Source organism: Zootoca vivipara, chromosome 6 (genome assembly GCF_963506605.1).
Source record: "Zootoca vivipara chromosome 6, rZooViv1.1, whole genome shotgun sequence".
In the NCBI taxonomy this organism is placed as follows: Eukaryota; Metazoa; Chordata; class Lepidosauria; order Squamata; family Lacertidae; genus Zootoca; species Zootoca vivipara.
Window position 1 is genome coordinate 40788778 of NC_083281.1, and position 14011 is coordinate 40802788.

General features: G+C 46.6%; 1 protein-coding gene across 7 annotated transcripts in view; it reads right to left on the reverse strand.

The window, feature by feature from the left end:
* Positions 1 to 14011, reverse strand: part of COL16A1 (collagen type XVI alpha 1 chain) — a 134437-nt gene that overhangs the window by 59146 nt on the left and 61280 nt on the right. For all 7 annotated transcript variants that reach the window (XM_035121181.2, XM_035121186.2, XM_035121184.2 and 4 more), the window contains exons 13-20: positions 13855 to 13896; positions 13686 to 13730; positions 11399 to 11434; positions 9932 to 9994; positions 5852 to 5896; positions 5671 to 5766; positions 1315 to 1353; positions 1133 to 1177 (exon numbers count right to left, since the gene is read on the reverse strand). In XM_035121181.2, the coding sequence (XP_034977072.2) occupies positions 1133 to 1177; positions 1315 to 1353; positions 5671 to 5766; positions 5852 to 5896; positions 9932 to 9994; positions 11399 to 11434; positions 13686 to 13730; positions 13855 to 13896 (411 nt within the window). The remainder of the gene's footprint in view (positions 1 to 1132; positions 1178 to 1314; positions 1354 to 5670; positions 5767 to 5851; positions 5897 to 9931; positions 9995 to 11398; positions 11435 to 13685; positions 13731 to 13854; positions 13897 to 14011) is intronic.

The following is a 14011-nucleotide window of genomic DNA, read 5'->3' on the forward strand; positions in this document are numbered from 1 at the left end:
CTTCCCCCACTGGCAGAAACCTCAGCTGTTGAGCAGTGATAGACTTTTAACAATCTAAGCAGCCTTTAGGGAGCAAGGGCTGGGCGTGGAACGAGGCATGACTTCATTCCCAACAGCTGCATTGTTTATTCTCCCTTTATGTCATTGTTAAAGTGTGACACTTAATGCCAACTGGAGCGCCGCAACAGAATGCTGCAGTACATTCCTGGCACACGTGCGTTGCTTGAGCCTGCGGAATCGGCATCAAAGGCAGGTGGTTCTGCTCTGATTTGAATCTTCACATCCAAAATGTATTGGCTTATTGTAGCCTTTTGGACATTTTGCATGCAAGTCCATAAAGCCTGAGCCCTCTCCATGCACGCCAGTGCATGAATTGACCTGGGGGATAGCTCCACCTCTGGTTTGCGAAGAGCTACTCCGTCTCAGCACATTCCTCCTACCTGCAACAGGGATATAACAGTGAACTACACCATAGGGGTCTTGTGTGCTACTCTCTCAGCTCAACCTCAGCAGTGCAGCGATACAAGCAATGGATAAAATGACTGGGTTAGTTATAAGCTGCTCTCTGCACTTTAGCCAAATCCCCAACCAGCAGTGGGGGGACCTAATACCTCTGGACAACACTGCAAGTTTGTTGTAAACCACTTGGAACTTGAACTCCACCATTCATTGTGAAATACACTTAAGGGCTGCCATAAGCCAGTCTTGCTTGGCAAAAGCACCTTCCAGCCTGCAGTTTGTGGACAATGGACTGCACTTGCTTTGGAATTTGAGTTATTATAGGGCCATCTGAGATATTTTTTCACCCACCTACCACAGTTATCTTGAGTCTGCTTGTGCACGGGTGGCACAGGTTTGTCTCCAGCTCCGTAATCAAGAGGAGTTACAAATCAGTATCATATACATATCATAAATAAACCCAGCAACTGCCCAATAAGCAAGGTCCCACCCAGCTTCCCTGACTGTCACTCAGTGGTCACATGACCTGGGTGGAGAAAGCCTAGTCAAGAGTACAGAAATATGCAAGGCATGACAGCCCGCGCTCCCATCACTGGGGTTCCGGGATCTGCTGCAATTTCGTGGATCCTCCCCACTTTGCTTTGCTGGTTTACTCACTGAAGGAGGGACTTACTGGCTTTCCACTTGAGCCGCCTGGCCCTGGAGGTCCTGAGCCCCCCTGGAAATAGAGAAATAGAGAATAAGATCCACGTAAGTAGGTTTGGACACAGTAGCCACAGACAAGAGAAAAAACTCGTTTTCTGGGACATGATAATCACTGGGGCTATTCAAAGCTATATGCATGGTTATGCCTACCTTCTCTCCTTTGGGACCTGGTGGGCCACCGGGATCACCCTAGAATGAAAGCAGAACAGTTGATTGTATTCAGAAGCTGAATGATCCACCAAGGTCATTGCTATCCCAAACAGGACCCAGAATATGTGCCACTTCTGCCACTTCTTGACTCTCTCTTTCCAGGCACAGGTCCATGCTTAAAAGCTCTGCATCTAAGAATTTGTTTTTGTTTGTTTTTTGCCCCGGGATTTCCCCCATGCAAACCAGATCTTTAGCGCCCAATCAGAGCTAACACCAATTCAGGCTTTCTGTGGATTGCCCCTTGCTCCAATTGACCTTTAAAGAGCGGGGGGGGGGGGGTTGTTTTTTTTTTGCAGAGATAGCTCTGGGGAAGAAAAAAAAAGATGCCTGGAAGTGGAGCACAGGCCATGCCTGGGGAGCAAGAAGGAAAGGTAAGTGTGAATAAGGCCAAGGTCTGCTCTGCCCATTACATACCCCGTATCCTGTATAACTTTTGAACCCGTGACTATGAAAAGCATAACAGAGGGGAAGTTGCATTGCAGTCTTATAAACACTCGTGCCCTTTGTTACCGTGTATACATTTGGCATATTTCTATTTAATTTAACCTGAGTTTGACCTTTGCTTCGTTCCTTCTATCTTGGTTATGGAGCTGTTAAATTATGCTGACAGGGTGGGAATCTGTGTACTTCCCAAGCTGATCACACTATCCTCTGTCCAGGCAAGCAAGAGGCATTATCAGAGTTCAAGGGAACATTCCAGCCAAGGGGGATATGGAGCAAGGCTGGTGAAGGCGGGTGGGAGGGCAGGGGAAAGGAGTTGTGGCCAGGGAGGTGGATGTTGCCTGGGGTGAGTCCCAAGGGCCAGGCAGAGAGGCCTGGAGGGTAACATTTTGTCCCTGGACCTGTGGTTCCCCACCAGATATGGAACCCTAAGTGGATGAGAATATATGAGAGACTGGACTCCTGGGGGTAGAGGTGGCTGACTGGCACTGGCTGGCACTGGCTGACTGGTTGGGTGGTATCTGGGGGAAGATAAGAATGGATTATGCATACAGGCTTCCCCCAGGCCCCTATTTCAGATTCCTGAAAAGCAGCTCCTCTTAGCAATTCTTTTCACAAAGCTGTCAGTGCTGTGAACATTGTTTAGGCTCAACACCCACTGGCTGTTGCTCGATGTTTCTCCTGGCTGCCAGTGGCTGCGCTGGAACAGGATCAAAATTCTATAAATGCCTTTCTTTCTTTTTTAAGCACTTTTGAAAAATAACCAAAACAAACACAAAAGACAATGAAAAATATCACCAGAGCGATGCTGTGGTTGGGCCAACAGCTTACGAGGAACTGCAAGGCATTAAAAGGGTTTGTTTGCACACGACACTGCAGGCGGTGCGAGTTTTAAAAAGAGCTCCAAATTTTGCGCCTAATTGTTCAAATTGAAAGCCCGCACATATTTTTGTTTGCATAATAAAACATGTAACCTAGATTTGGGTCAATGCATTTGCTCACATTTACTCTCCCTGAACTTCTGCTGTTCCTCGCCATTCCCTTGCCCATTCCCTTCCCTTGTCTCCTGATGTTACCTGCCCTCTGCTATCAAAAGATAGATGTAAGCTCCCTGGGGCAGAGCCTTTCTTCTTTGCATGGTACTGTAATTCTCATCCTCATCATCTGCTGCTTGTCAGAAAGAGGGATAAAGGGGTAAAGCAGAACATCAGAGCTTCTCTCCTGGATCCCTGTGAAGTCCTGCTCAGCATCACCTGCCTCCCTTCATGTCATCTGACGCTATTGCTTACATGTTTCCTAATTTATCTCCACAACCATAAGGCCTGGAAACGTATTTTTAAAACTTAACAAAATCCTGTGGTTAGTGAGGGGTGCTATAAGCAACCAAACGGGTTTCTTGGTTACATTTGGAACAATTTAAAGAAGAACTAGGAAGCAGTGAGCTTGCTGGTTGGGGAAGTGGGGTGAAGCGTTAACAGGTGATAGAGAGGAGGAACTATTCAACTCTTGTATTGGCTCAAGGGGGGTTATGTTTGACTTAGAAAAACAAGAAATGATTATGAGGGATTTGTAGTCCAGGAGGTGGTTAAAGACCACCAAGCTACTTCCAATGAGTTCAGGTCTCCAGGGTCAGATGAATTTAAACCCTGAAGGAGTAATTAATCAGATCAGGCATAGGCAAACTCAGCCCTCCAGGTGTTTTGGGACTACAATTCCCATCATCCCTGACCACTGGTCCAGTTAGCTAGGGATCATGGGAGTTGTAGTCCCAAAACATCTGGAGAGCTGAGTTTGCCTATGCCTGAATCAGATGCTATTGCCCTTTAATAATTCTTGGAGAACAGGTGAGGTTCTAGAAGAGACCTGAGATGGGCAAATGTTGTCCCTGCTTTCAAGAAGAGGGGAAGGGAGGATGGGAAGGAGTAACCAGAAAACTACAAACCAATTTGTCTGACATTAGGCAAAATTCTAGAACAGATTATTAAGTGTTTGGTCTGTGAGCATTTAGAATAGAAAGTATGGATTGCTAAGAGTTGCCACAAGTATATCAAGAATAAGCCACACCAGGTCAAGCTTACCTTGTTTTTTGATAGAGTTATAAGTCAGGTAGATCATGGGAATGCCATGGACATAATAGGTCTTGATTTCAGCAAAGCATTTGACAAGGTCTCTCATAATATGCTTGTGGACAAGATGGTGCAATGTGGGCTGGATGATACTATTATTTGGTGGAGTCACAGCTGGTTGAGCTATCATGCCCAGCAAATATTCATTAAGGAAGGAGATCTTGAAAAAAGTGCCACAAGGCTCTGTCCCAAGCCCTGTGAATGATTTCAATAAGGGTGCAGAGGAGATGATGCAAAGCCAAGAGGGATAGCTAAATAGAATCAAGATTCAAAATGATCTTGATGAGCTGAAATATTTGGCTAAAACCAATAAGAGGAAAATTCAACAGAGGCAAATATAAAGTCATTGATTCAAGTGCAAGGAATCAGAATGCACATGTACAGAATGGGAGAGACTTGGTTTGGCAGTGGTACATATAAAAAGAATGTACGTGCAGTGCCTTTCCTCCCAGGGGGTACTCAAGGGCACAAAGTACCGGCACATCTTTTTTGTTGTTGTTAAAAAGTGTGGCACTTTCTGTAACAACTTCATGGTGAGTACCAGCACCTTAAAAAAAGAAAAAGAAATAAGCACTGTCTATGCACCTTAGTTTATTACAGGCTAAACATGAGCCAGCAGTGCAATATAGCTGCTGAAAAAGCTAATAGGTTGTTCAAATCTTGAGAATTAATAGGTCCACTGGATGGGCTGCATTTGAAGTTCTGTGCCCAGTTCCATGTGCCGCATTTTGAGGACATTGAAAGCCTAGAGCATGTCTAGAGGATATTGAGGAGTCTGGAACCAAATTCTATGATGGATGGTTGAAAGAGCTGAGTAGGCATAGGCTGAAGAAGAGGTGGTTAAAGGGAGATAGGAGAGTTGCCTCCAAATATCCTAAGGGCAGGATCTATTGGACTGAAGGATCAACTTCATTTTTACCTAAAACACTGAGGTCCACCAACCAGAGTCAGGTGCATTACAGTAAGAGTGTAAGAGACCTGTTGCTGGATCAGGCCAATGGGCCACCTATTCCAGCATCCTGTTTCCATAGGCCAACCAGATGCCCCAAGAGGTAGCCTGACAAGTGATGTAGGTATGGGAAGAATTAACAAACAGGGTACCTCTGAGCACATGCTCAGACCAGGAATTCGTGATCAGTACCACCACCACTGAGCCTAATTCTTCTCAGTCCCCCTCCCCACGCACAAGCAGGCTACAAGGAATTTTAATCACAAGTTGTACTCAAAAAGTAAAAGCCAACTGAGACATTTCATTTCATGGGACAAACTGGGCATGCTGCAGGAGTCCCAAGGGCAGGGCACCTTACTTTCCCCCTAGTTCAAAGCAGATATTCGGGACATGGGTGCGTGTGTGAATTGGGAAATCACACAGTGTCACAGTGTTTGGGGAAGGTGATGTTAAACTCCCTCCCCCCCCCCCATTTCCCTGAGGCAAATGATCTTCCACAAATTGTCATTCACCTTGCAGGGAAGAACATACATGTTTCTATTCCACCCACATGGCAAATAGCAGCTTTGGAAAGAGGGAGGTTTAGATCAGGAAAATGGAACTGGGGACAGCAGGGGTTGAATGCCTCCTCCTGCCAATCTGATTTGTCTCCACCCACCGGCAAAAGACCCGCATACCTAGTTTGGCACGTCATTGCGATTATCTGAGCCATAAATTTAACAAGGGATTGAAGCAGTGAAGGAGCCAGAAATGGAAGGCAGGCAGAAATGAAAGTCTTACTGGTTTTCCTGGCAGGCCAACTCCAGGTGGACCCGGCCGGCCCGGGGGTCCTGGTTCCCCAGCGAGACCTTCAGGACCCACGAACCCTGGGTCGCCCTAAAAAGACAGGCACAGTTGTTACTAGTGAGAAGCTCATCAGTAGAATAGTCAGTCCCCACCCCCGAGAGAAGCATAATCTTACCTTCTGGCCTTTGGGTCCCACCACACAAATCTCCCCAGGCCGGCCCTGGTTAGGAAGAAAAGGCAGGATGCATGAGGGTGGGGCTTCTTTCCACTTAACAGGGTCAAATGGTCAGGGTCTTCAGAGCTTGATTTATTATTTATTAAATTTATATACCGCCCTATACCTGCAGGTATGAATGGAGGGCCTCATGGGCTGAGAGTGGGGCTTAGTCAAGGGAGATTCCGGGGGGGGGGGTATATTCTGAGACTTCAGAACTCCCTTTGAGTGCGAGGGCCATGTTCTCTTTTAAACAATCTTCCAGGGGCCTCATGCAGCAGTGCATGGAACAGCAAATGTGATTCCCCCCTTTGTACAGTATGTACAGTAGTCTAGTCTCTCTCTCTCTCTCTCTCTCTCTCTCTCTCTCTCTCTCTCTCTCTCTCTCTCACACACACACACACACACACACACACACACACACACCCCTCTACCTCTGTTCTCCATCCAGCCAAGCAGACAGCATAAGCAGAGTTCAAGGGCACAGTCTCCCTGATCTACATACCAGCCTGGATAGCTCAGCTGGCTAGAGCATGGTTCTGATAACGTCAAGGTTGCAGGTTCAATCTCCGTATGGGACAGCTGTGTATTCCTGCATTGCTTTATACTACTGGCCAATCACAGGGGTCAATATTTCAACCCCTATCCTAGGGTGCAGAACCTCAGGTCTAGGGGGCAAATACAGTCCTCTAGGCCTCTCTAGGATTCTTCTCAGCTCACACCTCCCCAGCCACACACCCTCGCCCAATGAAACACCCATCACTGGCCATACTTTGCACTCTCCTTGGGTGCTTTTGCCTGTCTAGAATTGCATTAAAATGTGAAGAAGTCTCCCCTATCCCTATGGATTCAGCAGGGTTCCTCTAATGTCATGTTCTTCCATGACCCTGGCTCAGTCGAGCAGAAACAATGAAGAGAAGGACAAGGTACTGTGTGTTGTATCTATTCTGAGCAGTCTTTCTAAAGTCCCTACTCTTCTGATCCAGGAAGTTAGAATGGACAATAATAGTTCGGGGGGAAATGATACAACAGAGTTAACGGGGAAATGTCACCCGAAATAGTATGAGCATTCATTCTTCGAAATGCATCTCCATGTGGTGTAAATGAGATTTGATGATGGGAGACACAGCAATGATGGGAAATGCAACATTTGTTTTCAACTTCTCAGCTTCCAGCATCATATCTCAGTTTTGCCAGGCAGGAACGCACTCATATGAGGAAGCAGCAAATGAAGAATTTCAGGGAGATGTCAAATAAAAACTCTTAAATGCTATTTTGGTTTAAGTGAACTGATGAATAATCTTCCACATACATTTTTCTTTAACCTCAAGGGTGTTTATTTGGGTAATAAACTTCTTTTTACATCTGAAGGATTCAGATTTGAACAGCACCATAAGAACAACTTCCCAGTGGCATTGTTCACTGTTTGAAGGATTCCTGCCAGCTAGAGAAGATCAAAGCTTGGGTCACACAGATAAGTCAGCCAGTGATGTAAATGTACATGTAGCATCTATGAATAACTTGCATGTGTGATTGGCTGAGCCATCACAGACACACCAGAGGATGAAGTTTCAGATGACCCCAGGGCCGGCCCTAAGGCAAGGGTGGGTGGCGCAATGCGCCAGGGCGCCGGGCTGCCAGGGGGCGCAACGCTGCTGTGCCCCCCAGACAGCCGCGCTGGGAAACGGGGGGGGGGCGTGCCGGAGGGATCTTTGCACCACGGTGCCAGGGTGCCAGATATGCTTACGACAGCCCTGGATGACCCTCCCCAAACAAAGCAAGCAGCACACACACACAGGGCTCTGTTCACAGTAGGGATGGGAAGAAAGTTGGCCCGTTTCACATTTTATTGTGAAGCTATCTAATTAACACTTTCTGAGGCAACATGCAAACCAAAATGCAACTATCCTTCAAAATTTATACTTCTACAAATATTGTAATACAGTTCTTCAGCCAAACAATGCATATATTAGCAGAGAGTGTGCATAATAATCAATACTAGGGGAGTTTGCTTACAGAAATGGTGTATTAGGCGAAATTGCATGCAAAATTTTCTGCATGTGTGCTAACCTGCTGACAAATTTTCATGACAATTTTTTTATTAAAAAAAGCACCACAAAATTATGCAGAAATGTGGTCATCCGAACTTGAGATGGGAAAAAATGAGAAATAAAGGCACCAAAACGAACAGATTTGCCCCAGTTCCAATTAAGTAATGTCCATGCTCGTGTAGAGCAGCTCTATGGCTGTGTACACATTACCATTTACTCTGGCTTCAGTGCACCTCTCCGGTGTTTGTAATGTTAAGCCACATTCACTGAGGTGTGTGTGTTTGGGACAGTCATTGCACATGCACAGATGACAGCTTCATGTTGGGATGTGGGGTTTGCAGGCACACATTGCCAAACAGGTGGTGTGCATCAGGTGAAGACAGCCCCACTCCTTTGCTAGTGTGTACAGTAACATGCAAAGGCCACCTTGTTGTGTTTAAATACGAATAAGGTAAAGGTAAAGGACCTCTGGACGGTTAAGTCCAGTCAAAGGCAACTATGGGGTTGTGGTGCTCATCTCACTTTCAGGCCGAGGGAGCTGGCGTTTGTCCACAGACAGTTTTCTGGGTCATGTGGCCAGCATGACTAAACTGCTACTGGCGCACAGAGGAGCACAACGAGTGCCAGAGCACACAGAAACACCATTTACCTTCCTGCTGCAGACCACTTGCACCGGTGTGCTTTCAAATTGCTAGGTTGGCAGGAGCTGGGACAGAGCAATGGGAGCTCACCCCGTCGTGGAGATTCGAACCGCCAACCTTCTGATCAGCAAGCCCAAGAAGCTCAGTGGTTTAGACCACAGCGCCACCTGCATCCCTAGTGTGTACAGTAACATGCAAAGGCCACCTTGTTGTGTTTAAAGGTGTATATAGCCTAAGTAAGGGTCTTCCTGGCAGATCCACAGAAGTGAAGAAGACCCTGCCCAAATCTGGCAAGGGAGCCAAAAAGCCACACAGCGAACACATGTGCAGAACTCTCCAGATCTTAATTTGTGAGGAATAGGACTGGGAGGAGAATCACTCGAAGTTAACGCTCAAGCAATCCTTGTGGCGGGGGAAGTAAATCCAGGCCTCTGAACAGGAGAGGAATTCACTGTTTTCTTTGCAGGATATTTGTGTATTGGCTTTGCTGTCATGTAGGGGGCACTTCTTATTTTTAATTTTCTTTCATGCCATGTGTGAGGGACAGATGCTACAGACAGCCCCCTCCCATCTTAAGCACAAGCTCTTCTCCCAGCGCCAGTGGGAGCGGGGATGGGGATGACTCCAGCGGGGAATCGGGAAGTAGAGGGCAGGGCTCAGGCAGGGTAGCAGAGCCACTGCTCCGCTTAGGAAAGGAAGGGGGAAGCAGGGAAAGCGCGGCAAGAAGACCGCTCCCGCCGGCCCCGGAATTGCGCAAGAAGTGACGGGGGCAGAGATTCAGTATTCCCAGGCTACTTTGTTGGAAAAAGACGCGCGAATCTCCATTCGGAGGTTCTGACCCAGACTGACAACATGTACATAGTACTGACTCTGCACTGTAAATAGTTTGCACATAATAAAAGCATGAAAATGCAACGTCGTGAGGAGTCGTTACTCTAGAGTAGCCGCTACCCCGCCTGTGACACCATGGCAGGAACAAGACTTTGCTCTTGGTTGTCCTGAGGGCTATTTTCTTAATCCCCAAATTAGCCAGATCCCTTGGTGTTCTTAGGCATTTGGGGAAGAGTAATCAGGGCAGTCATCTCACACACATCCCAAAATGGCAAAATAACTGAGCAGGTAGTGTCAAAATACAGTTAAAAATAAAAAAGGAAGGAAGCTGATCCTGCACCCATGCTAAAGGGCAGCGACAAATTCTGTTGCACTTAACCCCTGAAAAGTCAGAAATGGTCCCCAAATTCATGGTACTCAGGGTACAATTCTAAGTACAGAGAAGGAAGAAAAAGAGAAAGAGGGCTGGAAGGAGAGAGTGTGTGTAAAAGAGAGAGAATCAAAATTGCACAACTTACATCACGCCCTGGGCTTCCTGGTTTTCCTTGAAGACCAAAGTCACCCTTATCACCCTTTTGCCCCTAAAGAAAACAACAGATGACATGTCTTAGCAATTAATTCAGTTTCTGCCTTAGCCTCACTCCAGTACAGCCTTCACCAACCTGGTGCCCTCCAGATGCTTTGGACTGCAACTTCCATGATGGGTGCTGTGGTCCAAAACATCTGGAGGGTGCCAGGTTGGGGAAGGCTACTCTACCTCTCTTTTAAATCGGAACCAGTGAAGGCAGTGAAGGTTCTGTGTGAGTGCCTGGAGGTGGTTGGAGGATGGATGGTAGTTAATGGATTAAGGTTGAATCCTGAGAAGACAGAAGTACTATTCTTGGGGTACAGGGGGCAGGCTGGTGTGGAGGACTCCCTGATCCTGAATGGGGTAACTGTGCCCCTGAAGAACCAGGTGCGCAGCCTGGGAGTCATTTTGGACTCACAGCTCTCCATGGAGGCGCAGGTCAATTCTGTATCCAGGGCAGCTGTCTACCAGCTCCATCTGGTACGCAGGCTGAAACCCTACCTGCTCGCGGACTGTCTCTCCAGAGTGGTGCATGCTCTAGTTATCTCCCGCTTGGACTACAGCAATGAGCTCTATGTGGGGCTACCTTTGAAGGTGACCCAGAAACTACAACTAATCCAGAATGCATCAGCTAGACTGGTGACTGGGGACTGCCACCGAGACCATATAACACCGGTCCTGAAAGACCTACATTGGCTCCCAGTACGTCTCCGAGCACAATTCAAAGTGTTGGTGCTTATCTTTAAAGCTCTAAATGACCTTGGCCCAGTATACCTAAAGGAGCGTCTCCACCCCCATCATTCTGCCTGTACACTGAGGTACAGCACCAAGCGCCTTCTGGCGGTTCCCTCATGGCAAGAAGTGAGGTTACAGGGAACCAGACAGAGGGCCTTATTGGTAGTGGTGCCCCCCTGTGGAACGCCCTCCCATTAGATGTCAAAGAGATAAATAACTACCTGACATTTAGAAGACATCTGAAGGCAGCCATGTACAGGGAAGTTTCAATGTGTGACATTTTAATTTTTAATCTTTGTTGGAAGCCGCCCAGAGTGGATTATTATTATTATTATTATTATTATTATTATTATTATTATTATTAGGCCATCCTCATTATTGCCACAGTCTGGCATCCCCTGCTTCCCTGCCTGACATCCAGTCCTTGTAGCCAGCCAGAGGCCCTCAGTTCTTCTAGCTAATATCACAGCTTCCCTGGAGAGCTCTTGTAAGTCATTTCTCTGAAAGCTAGGAGGCAATTTGGGAGAATTCTGGATGAAAGGTAGCATCAAGATGCAGGAAATAAACAAGACAAATACATAAAGTTCTTGTAGCAGGACCTTCTGTCATGGTAGAACAACTTTCAAGGGATCAGCGTCTTCCCTTGGGCCAGCTATTCCTTCTCTAAAGCCAGGATGCTTACCTTTTGTCCAACTGTTCCAGCCAATCCTGGAGGTCCCTGTTAGAAACATAATGGATTATTTATTAGTGGTGTAGATTTGTTAAGTTCATGCTATCCCAAATGCTGAGAGCTGGTTTCATCATATAAGCATACACATATAAGCCTAAGGACTTTCCCGACTGTCATTTGGAGGGGGAGGGGAGTTATTAGCATCCCTTTCTACACCACCCCAGCCTGAGGCCATGACACCTCTCCCATCATGCTCAGACAGTAATAAGTATACTGTTGTTATATATTATTTGTTTTAATGACTGTACTGTTTTAATTGATTCCCCCCCCTTCATTTGTACCCACTCCGTGATCATCTGTTGATACCGGTATTCAGGGGGTGGGTGGGTGGATGAAATAATAAATAAATAACTTGGGTAGCTCAAATAAGTAGCTCAAGGCAGATCCACACCTGTATGGAGCTACCATTTCCAGCACTCCGAATGAACTACAATTCCCAGGATTCTTTGGGGGAAATAATGTGCTTAAATTGTGCGCTGAATATGTTTTAAATGTGTAATGTGGATCTATTCTCTGCCCCTTTACTGAGACAACATTTTCCACAGCTTTCCCATCCCATCCCATTAGGAGCTGTCCAAGGTCCTGACTTGGCCTGCTTAGGCCAGAAAGGGCTCTGTTTATTGCTTCCAGTTTCTACATGGGACCCAAGCCCCTATAGAACAAGACTGGGGCTACTGTAATGCACTAAACGGGATATGGTGGCAGTGGAAGTGATGAAGCCTCTGTCAACCATTAGCTAAGCTGCCTACCTGTCACATAAGGAATGGGTTCTGGCTGCCACTGGTTGAATTGCTCTGATCTCAGAGAGAGAGGTGAAGCAGCAGCAAGGGCCTAGGGAAAGAGGAGGCAGAAGCCTGAAAAGGCAGCAGAGAAAAGGAAAAGAAGGTTGGATTCTGGGAGAATGGAGGAGGCCAAAGGGAGATGAGAGAGGGAACAGGCAGAGAGGAAAATGGTTTGCCATCAGCAGTTCTTAAGTGAGAAAGGCTAAATTATTCATATTGATTTGAAATACAAAGCAAAAGTCCTTGGGCTCTGACAAAATATATAGTGCCACTATATTTCTGGGTTTTTGTTAATGCATTAAGTGGACAGGGCAGGATGCAGCTGGCCAGGCACAGACACACAGAGACACACACACACACAGTGTCATGACAGGCCTGACCACAGGACACCATGCCTAAATATTTATCATTCACAGTATAAACTTTGGCCCAGCACACACTGGCCTTTATTCAAATCAGCAGCTTTCAAAGTGGGAAAGAAGAAGAGATGTTTTGCAAAACAGCAAACTGGAGATTGCAAAGAGACAAGTGGCTGGTCAGCAAAAGGTCAGAGCAGGGTGACTTGGGCCAAGTTCAAGTGACATTCGATGGACACAGCCCTGCTAAGGTCAGGCTAAACCAAGAAGGCTAAGGAGTAGGGGCTGAACTTGATGCATCTATGCATGGATGTCTGTGGAGCTTATTAACTAGAGAACCTGGAAGAATGACTGGAGAGGCCGCTGAGTGGACCAATCTCTGCAAGCAAGATGCAGGCATATGCAAGATTCTGGGTCCCACAGCATTCTTTGACATCAAAGGTCAGTCTAAAAAAGTTCTGTCCAACTCCAGATGATGAACAAGGACAGGCTATCAGAGTTTGGGCCCCTGGGGATAGTCTCTCTGACCTCATCCCTTAATCCTTACTGAGGTGGTAAACCTGTGGCTGAGCTGCAACCCTTCAGGTTGCAAGTGAGGGGCTCACATGACCGGATTGTTTTCCACACTAAACAATTCTCTGCATGCAGAAAGCAAAATGTCACAGTGATAACAATGGTAGTACATTCTGATCAAGTGGGTTTTTATTAAGAACAGGCAGGGAGTGGGTCATTTAAGATTGGTAACTAATCATTTAAGATTGCTGCTAATCTATTGCAGGTAAGGCTGAAGAGAAATTTCATACAAAATAATTTTCAACTTGAAATTGAAAAATACCTGGGCAGGAAAGCTCACCCAGTTCCATCAGTTTCACAGTCCTAGCAGGAGCCTTCTCCCTCCCCCTGGCCACCATAATGCATCAGAGTGAGCAGAGTTTGGGATGTAAGCTGACAGTGGGTGGAGCCAGAGTGAAGAGTGGGAGGAGTCAGAGGCAAAAGAGGGTGGTGCAAGAGCCAATGGTGTGTAAAGCCCTAAACAGTAGGGGCTGATGGGAGTTGTAGTCCAAAACTAGTTGGCAAAGCCTGCTGTACATACATGCTTACCTTTTCTCCTTGGTCTCCCTTCTCTCCTCGTGGGCCTTCAGCACACTTCAGAAAAGATAAGGAACAAACAGGCAGGGAGTTAGTAGGACAGCAACACTTGACAAAGAAGAAAAGAGAGAAGCCAAACAGGCATGACATGACCTCTCTCCAGGGTTGAGCAGCAGCTCACCTGTAATGGGGCTTCAGGTGAGATCCGGACACAGTCAGCACCCTGGAAAATTAACAATAGCATTACAGGTTTGTGGGTGGGTCAGCCTGGATTAAATTTGTGTATCACCCTTCACCTGAAGTTCCCACGGCAGTTCACAACCTAAAAATACTTTAAA